The following is a 17,072-nucleotide window of genomic DNA, read 5'->3' as shown; positions in this document are numbered from 1 at the left end:
TGGGAGACACGGGCTTCAGAGCGGGAATGATCGCTCACAGACCCCCTAGAGGGGTGCAGCCAGGGGCTTGTCTCAGCTCAGCCTCTGCCAGCTGCGGCTCTAGGCTTCCCCTTTTCTCGCCTATAAAACGGATTGTCAGGAAATAGAAAACTAAACTAAACATAAGCTCTAAGAGAGCAGGGGCCTTGACTAATTCACGGTTTGTTTTTTTGTTTGATTTTTTTTTTTAGCGCAGGGCTCAGTATCATGCTTGGCAAGAGCTCAACAACTATTCGTGAAATAAATTAATTTCTGATCTCTGCATCTCCCCAACACGAAGCGTTGCAGAGTCAAACGAGAGACTGACTTGTCAGGTTTTTAGTGAGTAATTGTCTTCACAAACTTTCCCTCCCTCCCCCTGCCACACCGCAGATGTGCTGTGCTAGGCTCCACGCGGTGTGTCAAAGGGCTAGTGAAGATTCTAGCCAGGCCTCCTGCTAAAAAGAGGGCAAGGGCAGAGAAAATGAAATGCAAGGGCCAGAAAAGACATGGGCTCTCCTACACTTCCCGAAGTACGAGAACCCAGCGAGGGTATGGCGATGGCCTCTATAGCTGGAGTTTCCTTTGTGATGTGTGACACGGGAAGTCTCCCATGACCTCATAATGTGATTGTGGATCACCTCCCTGGAGGGTGGGCATTCCAGGCAGGTCTCTCATTCTCCTGCGACTGGGTGGGGGTTGGTGAGGGGTTCGGAGGGGACCAAAAGTCTCAGCTGGAGCTGGGGACAAATTCTTCACCTTTCACTCCTGGGCAGCAGACAGAGCTCCTGCCTCATCCGGCTCAAGGAAAAACTGAAGCCAACCAGGGGACGCAAATGAAACACGTCCAAAGACTGATGGAGATGGTCCTGGAAGTTGCCATGCTGAGGAAGAGGTGCTGCACTTGGTTCTCCTGCCTGGAGGCCACTGTGTAGAGCCCAAACCTAGGCCCCTCACAGCTACTGGCCCAACCTTCTCTGTTCAAGCACTGGGCAGTGGGCTCACGCTGCCTGTTGCCCAGGCCCTTCGACGCTCCCACCCAGAAATGACAACATGGCCAGTGAGGCTGACAGTCTTGCTGTAATTGAGAGAAAATGGGCTGCAGTGCACTTGGCACTGAGTCACCAGCAGCCGAAGTTGGGGCTGTGCAGGCAGCCAAGGTGCTCAAGGCCTCCTGCCTCACATGGAGAGAGGAAGAGGAGGTCAAATCCTAACCCAGATGGGAAAGTTGGTCCCTGGGGCAGCTTCACTTCCTCTCCTCACTCCCGGGATGTGAGGAAGGGCATCATCTCCCTTTGCTGCCAAAGTTTTCTTTGGGAGAGGCTGGGGAGGGTTTATAAAAATCGCCTAGGGGAGATGACCTCCCCCACTGACTCCCCCAGTTGGCCTCTGCTCCCTTCCGGCCACTTCACAGCAGAGTCCAGATCCAGAACCGTGTGCGTTTCACGGGCCTGATGGTGACGAGGGGAGGACAGGGTGGCCAGCCAGAGGCAAGGGGTGGGGGGGATCCAGGGCAGTGGCCATTCTTAGCAGTTCCAGGAAAACAGGGCCTTTCTCCCAAGCGCCCTGCACAGGCTCAATGACAGCACTGGCCACCTGTCCTTCCACGAAGGTTCCAAACCCCCATGGAGTGCCTCACGGTGGAGAGGGTTCAGGCAAGGAAGACCACAAAGATGATGAAGAAGACAATGAGGATGAGGAAGATTTTGATCATGAGCCACCGGTTGGAGGTAACCGACTGAAAGTACTTGAGGATCTCTGAATGGGCGGCCTCCACATCCAGCTGGGCTCCCATCACATTCTCATCGATCCTGGGGACGGGCAGAGAGGAGAGGGAACAGGACACTGGATTAAAAGGCATGCTGCTGAAGCATACTCACCGACACGGAAAGATGGTCGCTGTGGGCAGGAGTTCAGGCGCGCTCTCTCCGGAGCAAGCCTGTGCCCTTCCCTCCCCCAGGGGCATTACCGTGTGTGTGGCCGTCTCTCCCCTAATTGCCAAGGGCCCTTCTTGTGCTTCTGCAACTTGTGCTTGTGTAGCTTGTGCTTCCTGAGTCTACGCAGCCCCCAGCTGGCTCACTTCTACACCTCTGTGACTTTCTAAATAAACTCTCTCTTACAATTTGAAACAAAAAAAAAAGTGTTTATATACAATGTGATCCCATTTTTGTGTGTACGTGTGTACAGAAAAAGTTCTAGAAGGGTAACATAAATCTTGACTCTGGTTTGAAAATTGGCTTTGCACCTTATCAGCTGATGGCCCCAAGGCAGTCATTAACCTCAAATCTCCTCCTCCTCCTCAACTGAAAAGGAAAGAGAAATGAAGACAACACAAAATCCACCTCTCTGGTTCCCAGGCTTCACTTAACAAAGGGCCCAGCCCACGCTAAGAGCCCCCCAATTATTAGCTATTACAATTTTTGACTCGCCAGTATTTAGTTTTTACATTTTTGTTGATTTTACCGTGAAACTTTGGTTCTCAAACTTAATTCAGACTGGAAGGCTGTTCAAGAAGTGATTTGTTCGAAAACCAAATTGCTTTTTCCCATTAGAAAGCTGTCAGCGTGAAAGGGTCGCTGGGTTGAGAACTGAAGTTTGGTTCGACAACCGAGACATTTTCTCCATGAATAACGTGGCCGAGAACCAGACTGTTTGAGATGGCGGACGTTCAAGAACCGAGGTTTGACTGTATCGGGGTAACACCGGTTAATGAAGTCATGTAGGTTTCAAGTGTACTAAAATACCTCATCAGTATATGGTATTGTGTGCTCACCATCCAAAGCTGAGACTCGGTATTTACTGATTTTTTATCTTACCATTATGTATTGCATTTGTAATGGGTGGGGAGATGTTCACAGGCCATCACAGGCCATTACGGTCAGGAAATCCTGGTTGGGAGTGAGACAGGAAGAGAAACTAATCATGTGAACAGGAAGTCAGGGAGTAAAGAAAAGCCCTACTTTGGGACAACATTTTCCCTCCAGGGTACAGAGAAGTCCTCAGAGGAAGGGCAATCTTTTGAGAGATTTCTGAGAAAAAGAAAATGTTTCCCAGTCAACCTGCATATGCAGTCTGAAAGACAGATACACACCCAGGTCTGTGCAAAGGGAGTCCCTAGGAGTAGAGACTTTCCCAAGGTGTGATGGGGACAGAAAAGTTGGTGGAGCCTGGCCATCCAGCTGCAAAGTGAGAGGAAAGGCAGGGCCAGTGGCTGGGAGCTCAAGGTCCTGGGTCTTGAGGGCTGTGAGCTAATCTCGGTCCGAGTACAGGAGCCCGGATTGTACCTGATTCCCTGTTGTGTCAGAGGGGCTGACCAGAGCACTGGGTTTCCTCGCTTTTGGCTATAATACATTTCTTAGTGTGGGTGCACTTGTCATTTCACAGCCAATAAAGCTCACACTGGCTTTGCTTAACAAAAATGGAAAAACAGCAAATGCAATCTGGCATATAAAAGATTTAAAATGGGCGTCCACGAATAACACTAAAAGGGAACCCTGGTAATGAAGAAACTCTGAATCGATGGGACACTGAGAGGAGACAGCAGGGGAACTAAGTAACAGAAATGGACGGGGTAGAAAACAGTGGCTTGGGAAGGAGAGGGCCGAGGGAAAGGGCAGGGGAAAAGCGTGTGTGGTGGGGGAGGACACGAGAATGCCTTACGGAGGGGAAGAAATCAGGCAGGAAGAGGCTGGAGACTCACTGAACAGAAAGGATGAACAATGAAGCTGTTGTGAGAGGCACGGAAAACCAGAGGACTGGAAAGTGAGTGTAAGTTGGGAGCGACAGAAAAAGAGGATGAACCAAAGACAGTGAGCCCATTCTGAAAATATTGTATGACCATTAGGAGACTGGGGATTTTAGTGTTTGAGTTTCAGTTTCCCCAAACTTCCCAGTGACTGAGAGTAACTGAGTGATGCTCAAGAAGATACAGAAACTGCCTTGACGTAGCTCCATATGGCCAAGTTTAATAATAAAAAATAATGATGGTGCCCTGGCCAGTGTGGCTCAGCTGGCTGGAGCATCATCCCATAAACCGAAAGGGCGTGGGTTCGATTCCCACTTAGAGCATAAACCCAGTTTGAGCGTCTGATCCCCAGTCAGGGCATGTTCGCCACGGCAAACAATCGATGTTTCTCTCTTTCTCCCCTTTCCTCGCTCCCTAAAAGTAATAAAAAAATATCCTCAGTGAGGATAAAAGAGTAAACAAAATTTTTTTAAAAAGAATAATGATGGTAATGGATTATAATACACTGAAATTTTTTTAAAAATTACTATTATTCCATAGTAATTTTAAAGGCAGAAAGCGCCTTCTCGCCAGAAGAATGCCAGCTAATGCACTCAGGCCTGAGAGAATGGGAAAACTACCCCCTCCACAGATGGCTGAGTCTGACTGGCGTCACCTGAAACAGGTGACCAAGCCTGTCACAACCAGTAAGTGGGTAATGTCATCAAGAGCCAAGGGCTGTGACCGCCCACACAGTCGGCCAGAACATTCACCCCAGACGGAACCCAGAGGAGACCCTGAGCACTGCGTGCGCGCACACGCAGGACTCAAACAGGCACGGCGGGGCCTCTCCAAACAGAGTCCACGTCACGGAAAACAGCACAGGAGGCAGGCTGCGGAGACAAAACTGAAATGTGTGAATGGTGCCTGGGTCTCCAATTGAAGGGGAAAAAAAAGCTGAAAGTGCTTTTCGGAACAGCTGAGTAACTCCGAGAATGGACTGAGTGCTGCACAGCGCTGGAGAACTGACAACTTGCTTGGGTGTGACAATGGGATCATGACAGCTCAGGAGAACACCTGTCCCCGGTGGATGCACGTTCTAGTGTTTGGGAATAAAATGGCATGATGTTTGCACCTTTAAATGACTCAGAAGAGAAAAAGAGAACAAGAGGAAGTAAAGGTTGTAAAATGCTAACAGCTGGTGAATCCAGGTAAACGGAATATAGGTGGTGCCTTGTGCTACCCTCTCAACACTTCTGTAGTTTGAAATTTTTAATGTACACATTGGGGTAGGGGGAATAACTGACATTAGATCAGAAATTTGCACACCTTCGAAAAAATAAGAATCACCTGTGTCAAAAATGCAAATTCTTAGGTCTCACCTCCAGACACTTTAGGGTGAGGACAAGGAAATCTACATACTAAGAACATTGGACTTGCCCTGGCTGGCGTAGCTCAGTGGATTGAACGCGGGCTGCGAACCAAAGCATCGCAGGTTTGATTCCCAGTCAGGGCACATGCCTGGGCTGCAGGCCACGGCCCCCAGCAACCGCACACTGATGTTTCTCTCTCTCTTTCCCCCTCCCTTCTCTCTCCAAAAATAAATAAATAAAATCTAAAAAAAAAAAAAACACTGGACTCCATCAGTGGTTTCTAAAGATGGTATACAATTCCAGATCTGCGGGCATCCAGAAAGCAAACACAGGAACATCTATAGCTATTTTTTAATTCATCTTTTCAAAATTTTAATCCTCACCCAAGGTTATGTGTATTGATTTTACAGAAAGAGGAAGAAAGAAACATCAATGTGAGAGAGAAACATGGATCGGTTGCCTCCTGTACGCGCCTGACTGGGGACCCAACCCACAACCTAGGCGTGTGCCCTGATTGAGAATCAAACCCACAACCTTTCGGTGCATGAAATGACTCTCCAGCCAGCTGAGCCACCTGGCCGGGGCCCCCTTTATTCTCCATTTGACTGTAAAACTCCTTCTGGGCCACTGAGGTGGGAGTGATGGCACAGGTTACTCCGGCCCTGATCTAACCAACTCCGTAGGGCCCTCACCTGGCACTCCCTCCGCTCAGCGGCACTCCACTCACAACCGCAGCATCAGCATCTCCAAGTGGGAGGCCAGGAGTGTCTCCTTATACCTCGTCTCCCCGAGTGAGTGCGGCTGCTGAGGTGTCAGTGCTGGGAAACCCCCTGTATACGAGCGTGTTTACGCAGTCTCACACGATCGACAGCACAGGGTACAAACGCTCCAGTGCGGGGCGCGGGGCCCACTCGGCCGGAGCACCATCCTGTACACCGAGAGGCTGTGGGCTGGACTCCGGTCAGGGCGCATACCCAGCTTGAGGATGCCACCCCCGTCAGTGCGTTCTGGAGACCACAGATCTGTTTCTCTCTCCCTCCCCCTTGCTCTAAAATCAATAAACGACCCTGACTGGGTGTGGCTCAGTGTGGTCCCAAAAAGTGAAGGGTCACTACAGTGGGGGCACATGCCCTAGTTGCAGGCTTGGTCACAGCCGGTCAACCATTCTCTCTCCTACGGATGTTTCTCTCCCTCTCTGCCTCCCTTCCTTCTCCTCTCTCTAAGAATAAGTAAATGAAATCTTTAAAAAATAAATAAAGTAACATCAATAAACGCATCCTTGGGTGAGGTGCTGTGGGGAATAAAATCCAACCAGGACCGGGTGTTGCCAAAAGGCGTAAGAACAAGCAGGCCAGGCGTGGCCCTGTGGGCTCCTCCCACCTCCCACACCTCCCCTCTCCCAGTCTCTCCACCCACGGCCTTGCTCCTCACTGCGGCGAGGAGACCGACCAGCCCCGGCACCTGTGAAACATATCCTGCTCTCCCACCTGCCACCGGCTCCTTTCTTTTTCCCCTGAAGACCTGGTTGGCTGTACCCAGCGTTCCGAGGATCCGGCAGCTTCCTGCGCAGCCCGCAGAAAGGAGCTCCCCATCCCCAGCTCCCCTCAGAGCCGAGGGGCCACACACGCACTGCATCCCCCTCCCTCCTCCCTCCTCGGGACATAATCTTAAGAATTCAACCCCCTTGCTCCGTATCAACAATTTTTATTTCTCTGTTGACTCATTCCCATGAGCACACTTTTCTTTTCTCCGGTTATTTGTTTAGAAACAAAAAACAAAAAGCCTACCTCTCGGCTCCCACTGGGCAAACCTGAAGCCTGAGCACTGGAATAGCGGCTGGGCCCCCTGCTGGGGCGCACGCCTGCGCTGCAGGCCAGGTCCCCAGTGGGGGCGCGCCAGAGGCAGCCCATCCACACACCTCTCACACACCCGCGTTCCTCTCCCACTGTCTCCCTCCCTCCTCCTCTCTCTAAAAATAAATAAAATCTTTATTAAAAATGCTAATGAACTAAGCACTCCAGTTAAATTTGCAGCTCTCAGCTTGCTTGGCCAGAAGCAAAATCAGTCATAGCTGATCGCTTTTTTTTTTTTTTTTTGGACTCTCTTCTTTTCCTGGCTCCCAGGACACCATATTCATTTATTTTTTTCTTCCTACCTCACCAGCCGCCCTCCTGTTCAGTCTCCCCACAGGCTTGAGACTTAAGTTCAGAAAAGCACCCAGGGCTCGATCCTCTTCTTGACACACGCTCCTCGCCAAATTGCAAGGTCCAGTGCTGCCTACTCTTGGCAACTGCACCTGTCTCATGAACACTGCGCATCCACCTGCCTGCTCGCTGTCACCCTGCAGACTTCCAACTGTCCACTTCTCACTGGACGTGTCCAACAGTGGACTTACTACCCCCAGGCCTTCCGGCCCTATCTCTGGGGAAGGCCACGAATCTCTTCGGTTGCTCGTATCAAAGGCCTGGAGTTGTCTCATAAACTTCTCTTTTTCTCTCTCACTCTACATGCAGTTCAACAGTTGATCCTGTTGGTTCTACCTTCAAAGTACATCCAGGCTCCAACTAGTGCTCACCACCGCAGTCCCAGCCACCGTCACCTCTTGCCTAGATTACTGCAAAAGCCGAGTCATGTATCTCCCTGCTTCTACCCTAGGCGCAGACAATCTGTTCTGACCACAGCAACTGAATGACCCTTTTAAAATAGAAGTCAGATAATGTAATCTTCTGTCCAAACCCTGCAACAGCCCCTCAGGTCATTCAGAGTAAGAGGCTTTAAAGGGCCCCGTGTGACCTGGCCTCTCATCACCCCCCGACCTCACCTGCACCACTCTCCTCTGCGCCGTCCCAGCTGCAGCGGCCTCTCTGCTGTCTTTTAACTCATCACACACACTCCCGCGCGAAGGCCTTCACACTGTTCTTCCCTCGGCCTGGTGTACTTCCCCAGAAGTCTGCAAGGCAAACTCCCTTACATTCTCCCAAAGCTTGATTAAACGTCACCTTTTTAATAGGGTCACTCTTAATCATCCTATTTAAAATTACAACTTGTGCCTGGCTGGGTAGCTCTGTTGATTAGAGTATTGTCCCAATACACCAAGGTTGTGCATTCAATCCCTGGTCAGGGAACATACAAGAAATAAGAATCAACCGATGAATGCATCAGTGTTTCTCTCTCTCTCCCTTCCTCTTGCTCTAAAACAAACAAACAAAAATTTACAACTTACATCTCTAAAACTAGCACTCCAGGTTAATTTATATCTTACTCTACTTTTATTTGTAGCATTTACCACTGGGCAAAAATATATACTGGAGCACTTTCTTAGTGTGTGTGTGTGTGTGTGTGTGTGTGTGTGTATTAAGATTTTATGTATTTATTTTTAGAGAGAGGGGAAGGAAAGGAGAAAGAGAGGGAGAGAAACATCAGTGTGTGGTTGCCTCTCATGTGCCCCCTACTGGGGACCTGGCCCACAACCCAGGCATGTGCCCTGACTGGGAATCGAACCAGTGACCCTTTGGTTCACAGGCCGGCGCTCAATCCACTCAGCCACACCAGCCAGGGCTTATGTGTATTTTTAATCATCGATCTCCCCTACTGGGCCGTAAGTTGTACAAGGGCAGGGATCTTTACACCTTTCGTCCAAGGCTGTATCTGTATCTTTATAACCCAGTGATTATCACCCTTTTGCATCTCATGGCACACATAAATTAATCACTAATGTTCTGTGGCACACCAGAAAATATATATTTTGCCAATCTGACAAAAAAAATAGGTATAATTTGATTCATTCACACTGGACAGTTAACTGTTGTATTGGCCGCTGCTGTTTTTTTTATTTGACAATCTAAGGGAAAAGAGGTCAGTGCCCCTGACTAAATAGTCAGGTATTTTATATTTAAAAAATTCTTGTGGTACACCGCTTGAAAATCGCAGCAATGGCCGATTGAATGAATGCTAAGTGCCAAAGAGGGGGAGCAGATAAAGTGCCTCTTACAGCAGCAGGTGGCGCCAGAGGAGCCTCCCTCCCCAGGTCTCAACCTCCACCTGTCCGCGGCTGCTCCTCTCCTTTAGCCACACTGGTCGCCCTGATTCTCGCAGACAGCGAGAATGCACGGTCACAGGGCCTTCGCACTAGCTGTCCACACCACCTGCAATACTTTCTTTTCTTTGCACGGTCGGATCCCTGTTGTCATTCAGGTCCCGGCGTCAATCATCACCATCATCATCATCTTGTCTTCTTCAGAACAGCCCTCCCTGCCACCCAGTCTGATACCCCCGTCAGTCACTTTCTCAACACGTTGCCCTACGTTAACTCTCTGTAGAGCCCTTCCACTACCTGAACATTTCTTGTCCGTTCTTTTTTAACAGCTGTCCTCACCTGCCCTGCTAAACTCACACACACGTTGCACAAGTCACACATGTCAGTGCCTGACACGGAACAGGTGCCCTGTAGCACCTGTTATGTTGCTGGCACAGATGGAGGCAGGTGACCCGGGCCCTGTGAGTGGGCAGGGTTCGCTCTGCTCTTCTGAAGGGCGGCTCCTGGGGACCTTTATGGTGCCAACCCGCAGGGGACAGAAGGCCCCTCTGTCTCGGGTGAGAGCGCGCAGGAGTCTCACCTCTGAATGGTTTCTTCCTGTTCCTTCACCATGTGTGCCAACTGCTGAAAGATGGAGCCCAGCTCAACAATTGTGGACTCGATGTTCTGCATGGTGTCTGCCCGGCTCTGAATGTAGGAATCCTTCAGAGGAGAGAGCGTGCACGTGAGCACTGGGAGCTTGTTCGGGGCAGGGCCTGCCTCTTTAGGACCCTCCCCACTTGCCATTTCACCCAGGGCACACTCCAACACTGGCCTGTGGCCCACAGAGCACAGAGGGGCCACTGCTCCCCAGCTCAGAGCCTGGGTACCTGCTCGTCAATGAGTTGTAGCTGCTGGCTGGTCCGAGAATCCATGGCCATGTCAATGGCCACGTCCCCAGAGGCACGGGACTCTGCCCCCAAAACCACAGCACCTCCCCCTGGAGGAAGAAAGAAGACATGGCCCTTTTTACTAGTTAAAAGCAGTTTCAAAGCCCACACACTCTGGATTTGAATCCCACCTCTGGCACTTACTAGCCTTGTGACCCTGGACAAGTCATTTAACCCCTCTGAGCCTCAGTTTCCTCACCTGTAAAATGGGGAATGATAATAGTTGTTTTCTCAAAGGGTGGTTGTGAAAATTAGAGACTGTGAATAAGGTGAGTACACACAAAATATCAGTGAGTGTCATTCTTCTGAACGTGACTGCATTCGGCCCCAGCGGTGAGAACGGGGCAGACTAAGTGTGGACCGTGAACGCCAGCCATCAGGTTTGGCCTCTGAGACGTAAAGCCTCGCCACTTCCTTGCCCCTCCACTCTCCTACCCAGCCCCTGCCCTTAGAAGGTGCCACCAGAATACCTACGCCTTACCCACCCCACCCGAACTCCCTGCCCTGCCCGTGACTTACCCAGGTGGTTGGGAGCAAGGGGCAGGGCTGACACGGGTGCTCGGGAGAACTGCTCCCGCCGGCTCTTCTGCTGCTTCAAGTTCTGGGGTTGGGGAAGAAATGCAAAGGCCCTGAGGTGCCTGGGCAGCGGGCGCGTTAAAGAGGTCCCTCCTGTCGGCCCAACACCCAGACACCCTTGCCCTTCCACCTGTCTCTTTCCCGTCTCTGTCTCCGACCCCCTCCCCAACTTCCATCCCCCCCGCCCCGTCCTGCACAGATGCTTCTCACCTCCGTCCTCACTTCTAAAACCGATTTGAAGTCATTGGACATGGAGGCCAACTTTGACTAGAAGAAAAGGAGAGAGGGTCAGCCGGAAGAAGACAACAGCTTCTTCCCTCCGTCTCGCCCCTCCTGCCCGCAGGCCCCACCTGCAGGGAGACCACGATGGTGTTGGAATGGGTTTGCAGGTGCCGGCCGCTCTGGCTGCCCTTGGCTCTCACAAAATCCTGCAGCTGGGCGATTTGTTTGTTGAGGCTGTTGATGTCCTGGTGAAAGAGCCAAAAGAAAAACAGTATCAGCTGCGGAGTCCTCCGCCAGGGTCTCTCCCAGCCGGATGCTTCTGGCAGGGAGGGCAGAGTGGGGGTTATGAGCAACTGTTCTTCGTCAGACCAAAAGGGCCTGCCGGGGTCTTGCATGCTCTGCAGTTTTCTCGGGCTCATTCCCTGCAGAGGAGAACCGAAGGGGTGTAACGTGGCCTCATCCGTTTGCAAACAAATGACTTGTTTACCCTCTCCGTCCTGCTGCCCTTCTCCACACCACAGGCAAACCTCGTGGTCACAGAACCACGTACTAGGGAAAATTCTGCCTTGGCTGGCACGGCTCAGTGCATGGAGTGCCGTCCCACAAAGCCACTGGTTTGACTCCCAGTCAGGGCATGTGCCTGGGTTTCAGGCCTGGTCCCCAGCAGGGGTCCTTGCAAAAGGCAACTGATCGATGTTTCCCTCACACGTCGATGGTCTCTCCCTCTCTGTCTCCCGATTCTCCCCCTCTCACTAAAAAAATCAATGAATATGGGCGACAAAGCACCTGGGCTATACTCAGGAGAAGAGCCAAGGAAGGAAGGAAGGAAGGAAGGAAAATGAAGAGTCAAAGGCAACACTGTTTTCCAAAAGCATCGATGAGACAATGTCTATATACAAAATTCCTTTTAAAAATGACCGCTGCGCCCTGGCTGGCGTAGCTCAGTGGATTGAGCACGGGCTACTAACCAGGCATCGCAGGTTCGATTCCCAGTCAGGGCACATGCCTGGGTTGCAGGCCATGGCCCTCAGCAACCACACATTGATGTTTCTCTCTCTTTCTCTTTCTCTCTCCTTCCCTTCCCTCTCTAAAAATAAATAAATAAAATCTTTAAAAAAAAATGACTGCTGCAAAAATGAAAGCTGTGACTTACTCAAGGTCATGCACAATGAGTGGCCCAGCCAGGCCTTCTACACCAGACTGATGCCTCAGCCACCCCCCAGCCCAGGCTGCAAAGAGTCGCACGGGACAAAGGAGGCCATCAGAGAAGGGCAGAAAGCCTGGTCCAGGGCAGCCAGCCAGGGAGGAACCAGAGGGAGAGGGACACGGGGAGGGGAACGAAGCCCAGAAGAGTGAGTTCCAGGAAAAGGCTGGCTGGAAAACCGGATCAGACAAGGGAACTTTTACAAGGGAACTTCTGGAGTCTCTCCAATGATCTCCCCAGTCAGTGTCCCGGCCCCAACCGCTCTCCGAAGACTCCTGGATGGCTTCCGCTGCTGCCTGGCCTGTCCTTTCAGATTGGAAGCTGATGTAGCCTCCTCAGAGCGATGTGTCCAAAACCACACCCCAAGTTTCTTTTCACATAATATGACCTCTACTGGGTTCTCGCTTAGGAAATGGCACCACTGCCCTGACTGATGTGGCTCAGTTGGTTAGAGCGTTATGCTGATACGCCAAGATTGCGGGTTTGATCCCCAGTCAGGGCACATTCAAGAGGTGACCAATGAATGCGTAACTAAGAGGAATAATAAACGGATGTCTGTCTCTGCCCCTCTCTCTCAAATTAATAAAAAAAATTTTAATAAAAATAAAGCAGGCCCCTACCTTGAGTAACTCACATACATTACTTCTTTTCAAAGGATTTACTGCTGTCTGAAATTGCCTTTTCTGTTTACTCGCATTGGGTCTCGTTCACCACTTAGAAAGGAATTTCCCAGACACGGAGGCCACACATCTGTACTGTCAGTGACTGGAGAACAAAGGAGCCCTCACGACAGCCCCTGAGGCAGGTACTGTCATTATCGCCTTTCATTCACAAAGGAACTGAAGCTCAGGGCAGGGGGTGGGCCTGGGCCTGGAACTCAAGTCTGTCTGCGTCCGGCTGTGCCTTGCGTGCCTGTACAATGCCACCGCAACAGGGAGTAGGACCCTCTCTTTCCTACCCAGCACAGCATCTCTTGAATGCGTCGGCCCTTCAGCCTCTGCCACAATCGCCTTTGTGCTGGACGACCGCGGCAGGGTCCCTCCTGGCCTCTCTGCCCCTCCGCGCTCCAGGTCTTTTTTCCCCCCTCCATCTGTGGTCTCTCGGTTTCATGTTTTATGCTTATTCTACTGCGCCGGGAAAGCAAGGACTCCAAACTGCCCAGAACTGTGCTTTGCCAGTGTCCATCAGACAGAACTGGGATCCAGGGTCTAATGGCCGGTATGTCCCAGGGCATTCAGAGCGAGTCTGTGCTCCTCGGCAAGATCCACGAGGACCTTCACACCCGGCCACCCATCTCCCTTTACAGCCTCACCTCCTGCCAGGTACTCATTCGGTCAACAAGTACTGAGGGCCTACCAAATACCAGACACTGTTAGAGGCACTTGGGATACATCTGTGAACAAGCAGAAAAGGGAAGAAAACTGCTCTTGTAGCACTTCCGTTATTTTTTCTCTTTTCGAGGGAGAATGAGATAGTGGGAGGGAACAGAGACAAACAGTAAACACACAGTAAGTGAATTATAGAGAATGTTAGACTGTATCAAGTGCTATAAAAAAGAAAACAGCAAGGGACATGAGATCAGCGTTTTGGCTGCGGGATTATCAAACGGCACAGTCAGGGCAGGCCTCCCTGCGCAGGTAACACTGCAGCAGAGACTTGAACGTCCCCTTCTGTAAGCCACACCTCTGCGTGCCCTGTTTTCTCTGTCTGGGAAACCTGCCTCTGCACAAGCCTCGAAAACAGCTCGGATCCGACCTCCTCTCCAAAGCCTTTACCAGTGTTCCCAGACTACCTAACTCAGCTTTTTGGAAAACCTTTCCTGTACACGCCCCTCCTACTCACGTCTGAATTTACGGACAGAGCCCTTGGAGGCAGGGTCTTGCCTCGTGTTTGTGAGAGAAGCACCCAGCCCCCCAGGGCTTTCTCTGTACGCAGCAGATGACCGATGAGCAGCCGCAGACTTGCGCACGAGCACGGTGTTTGGGGCTGACTCTGGCAACCTGCTCTGCGTCTCCACGGCATGGAGACGATGGCAGTGCTCCGACTGGAAGTCTAGGCTCTCCTGACAGCCAGCAGCTCACCTGCTTGATGATGTAAGTCAGCTCCTCAATTTCCACCGCCTTGTCGTCGAAGAGGGACTTCCGCTTTGCCACTACAGAGATAAAGGAGAGGTCATGGCGGGTGACGCTGAAGACATGGATCGGGGAGGACGGTTCCTCCGCCCTCTCCCGGTTCACTGCTCCACCTCCAAAATGCCCCGAGAACACTCACAGATCGTCAGCTTCTCCAGCTTGGCAAAGGTGTTGCTGAGGTCTTTCCCAATGCGCCTGCAAGCAAGCAACAGTAACACCACTGTGGGAAAGGGCAGGAGACGGCCGATTCCCGCAGTAGCTCCGGCACAACGAATCCCAGCCCCCACGGCCACAGTCACCACGGGCAAGCCCCCTTCTCCTCAGGCACTGCATCGGCCCACCAGGCCACTCCTCTCAACTCACTTGGCCATGAGGGTGAATTCACTGCGCTGCCGAACAGCACGCAGAGCTGGTTTGTTTGTCTGTATTCCATTCTGAAAAGCAACGTCAAGAGGTGAAACTTTTGTCCCCTCCGCACCATTACCAGCTTTCACTGTTCTCAGGTGTCCACTAAACTCTCTAGTACCACTGGTGTCCTCCCCCAGACAGTCTAATTTTAGTAGTAGTAGAAGTAGCAGCAGCAGTAGTTCAGAGCCCGAATTTGAAGACTAGGAGACCTAGGTTCAAATCTTGACTATATCATTTACCAGCTGGGGAGTTTGGGGCAAGTTACTTAAAGTATGTGGACTCTCTATTTCCTTGCCTACAAAATGAAGACAATCCACACACCTCCCACGGTTGTTGGTAAGGTTAAAAATAAGGATGAGGAAGGGTTCTAGCCAGAGAGCTGGTACACTGGGAGCACTGAACAAACGGTAGCTCACATTACCGTTCTGTGCTTCTACTCAGGGGATCAAAGAGAGCTGGAAAGCTTTTGCCAATCATACAGAAGAGCAGCTAACAAAAGCTGAGCAGTAAAAATATTCAAAATTACAGTCACTCAGGTCCTACTTAGATTCAGATCTGGATCAAGACAAGGAAATGCAATTTTTAAATAAGCACTCCAACTTTGATAAAGATTATAGGCCTGGCTGGTGTGGCTCAGTGGCCTGTGAGCCAAAAGGTCCTGGGCTCAATATCCAGTCAGGGCACATTCTTGGGGTTGCGGCTGGGTCCCCAGTTTGGGGGTGGGGGTGGTGAGAGGCAACTGATTGATGTATCTCTCACACATCAATGTTTCTCTCCCTCTCTTCCCCTCTCTAAAAATGAGTAAATAAATCTTTTAAAAATAAGATTGCAAATCTATCTACAGTAGAAAACGTCCTTCACTGGACAGATATAAAAGCTGAGGGACAACTAACTCCCCTGCGGTCGCACGGCAAACTTGGGGTAGAAGTGTCCCGGAACTAAAATTCAAAGTGCTTTCTCTAGGCTAAAGGCTTTTTCTAGGACCTATTCCATATCCAAGCCAAATATATCGCAGCCACGTCTCATCCTGAGCTATTCCCTCAGGAACAGCAGCCCTACCTTCTAGGGAATCCCTCACACACCGAAAAGTACATTTGCCTCTAGGTAGCTAGCTAGCCCACCTCCTAGATCCTACCGCGCCCTCTAGCCTGATTAGTTCTCTATCAGGTTCCCGCAAGAATGATTTCAATCAACAGTGCTGGGACACACACAGCCTCTCCCAGATCTGAGCACAGTTCAGCCCTGCCTTTCCCACTCCTGGTCCTTACCTGACGGTTCTGCAGGGATTTGCAGGCAGACAGGAACTCTTGGGTCCGATCCCGGCAGGACATGGTGTCGGGAGGGGGAGGGACCAGGGCCACTGGGGTGGGCAGAGGGGCGATGTCGCTGCTGCTACTGCCAGCAGTTGCAGGGGACAGGACTTGTGTCTTTGAGAGACCCAGGTAGACACCCTGATCCGTGTTCTTAGACCCGTAGCGTTTCCGCGGGATCATTGAGACGCATAACCTCGGACTGATGTGGAGGGGAGAGTGTCATTCCCCCGGCCTCTTTCCCACAAATTTCCCCCAACCAGCAAATTCTTGGGCCCCAAAGCCCCCCACAGATCCTGGGGCCGAACGGCAACAGGCAGGGCCCTACTTCCTTTCCGGCCTAAGCCATTCCCCTCCTCACTCTTCTTCCAACTTGGCTTGGGCAGTCAGAGAGAGGGTCGGGGGCCATGAAGCAGAGACAGGGCCAAAGGCCGGTTCCGTGGTCCCAAAGCTCCAGCCCGGCCTGTGCAACTGCCCCAGGCCGTAACTTGGGCCCACGGGTTCCTTGGACTCGTCAGGGAGAATTAAATGGTAACGGACCTTCTGAGGGGGTACACACTTCGGTGGGAGGAGGGGGGAAAAAAAATCTCTGGGTGTTTATTTGAAACAGGAAGTTCCACCCCCTCAAGCACCACCTTCTAGGGAACTGCAACTACTGATTAGCTAATGCCGACGTCTTTCTCAATAGAGGCTTCCCTGATTGGACACCGAGGTATTCACTCACCGCGAGCCGGGCGGCAGGACCTGTGCCCTCGCCTCCGGTTCCCTTCCCCCCTTCCCGTGGCCACCGCCGAAAAGCCTCTGCCCCGAGCCGATACAGCTGCCAGACCACTCTTAGAGTAAGCCCTACCTCCTCTGCCGCCTGCCGCCTGCCGCCGCCGCTGCCACAATCTCCTGGGTCGTCACCGCCTCTTCCCTTGGCACGGAAGCCTCGGAAACTCGACCAGAAACTAGAGGCCGCCACGTCACCTACACGTAACCCCACCCCCGGTGACTGGAGGACGGTGCCACGCCTTTTCGAGCCCGGCAACCGGCAAGACACGCCCCACACCCAAATACTAGAACGACTCCGCCGTTCCATTGGTTAGACCGGAGCCGTGATCCCGCCCCCTAGGAATAGAGCCCGGGCCTACCCGGCTG

General features: G+C 51.6%; 1 protein-coding gene across 1 annotated transcript; it reads right to left on the bottom strand.

Moving 5' to 3' along the window:
• Positions 1–1,079: 1,079 nt before the first annotated feature.
• STX5 (syntaxin 5) lies at positions 1,080–16,940 on the bottom strand. Its single transcript, XM_045855257.1, has 11 exons — positions 16,783–16,940; positions 15,891–16,134; positions 14,578–14,648; positions 14,354–14,409; positions 14,164–14,234; positions 11,007–11,123; positions 10,867–10,923; positions 10,600–10,681; positions 10,021–10,130; positions 9,732–9,853; positions 1,080–1,829 (listed from the first exon to the last, which is right to left on the bottom strand). Exons 2-11 carry the CDS (start codon positions 16,113–16,115, stop codon positions 1,670–1,672), a joined length of 1,071 nt encoding a protein of 356 aa, XP_045711213.1. The 5' UTR covers positions 16,116–16,134; positions 16,783–16,940; the 3' UTR covers positions 1,080–1,669.
• Between the last annotated feature and the right edge of the window lie 132 nt (positions 16,941–17,072).

The sequence above is a fragment of the Phyllostomus hastatus genome, unplaced genomic scaffold (genome assembly GCF_019186645.2).
Source record: "Phyllostomus hastatus isolate PE091 unplaced genomic scaffold, TTU_PhHast_1.1 phas_scaffold_11, whole genome shotgun sequence".
NCBI classification, from domain to species: domain Eukaryota; kingdom Metazoa; phylum Chordata; class Mammalia; order Chiroptera; family Phyllostomidae; genus Phyllostomus; species Phyllostomus hastatus.
This window is presented reverse-complemented; position numbering and strand designations above follow the sequence as displayed.

Coding starts and splice junctions, on each gene's coding strand:
- STX5 (XM_045855257.1), bottom strand. CDS start 16,115: ATGATCCCGCGGAAACGCTACGGGTCTAAGAACACGGATCAGGGTGTC. Junction 10,131..10,599: donor CCTTGCTCCCAACCACCTGG/GTAAGTCACGGG, acceptor TTCTTCCTCCAG/GGGGAGGTGCTGTGGTTTTG. Junction 9,854..10,020: donor TACAACTCATTGACGAGCAG/GTACCCAGGCTC, acceptor TCTCCTCTGAAG/GATTCCTACATTCAGAGCCG.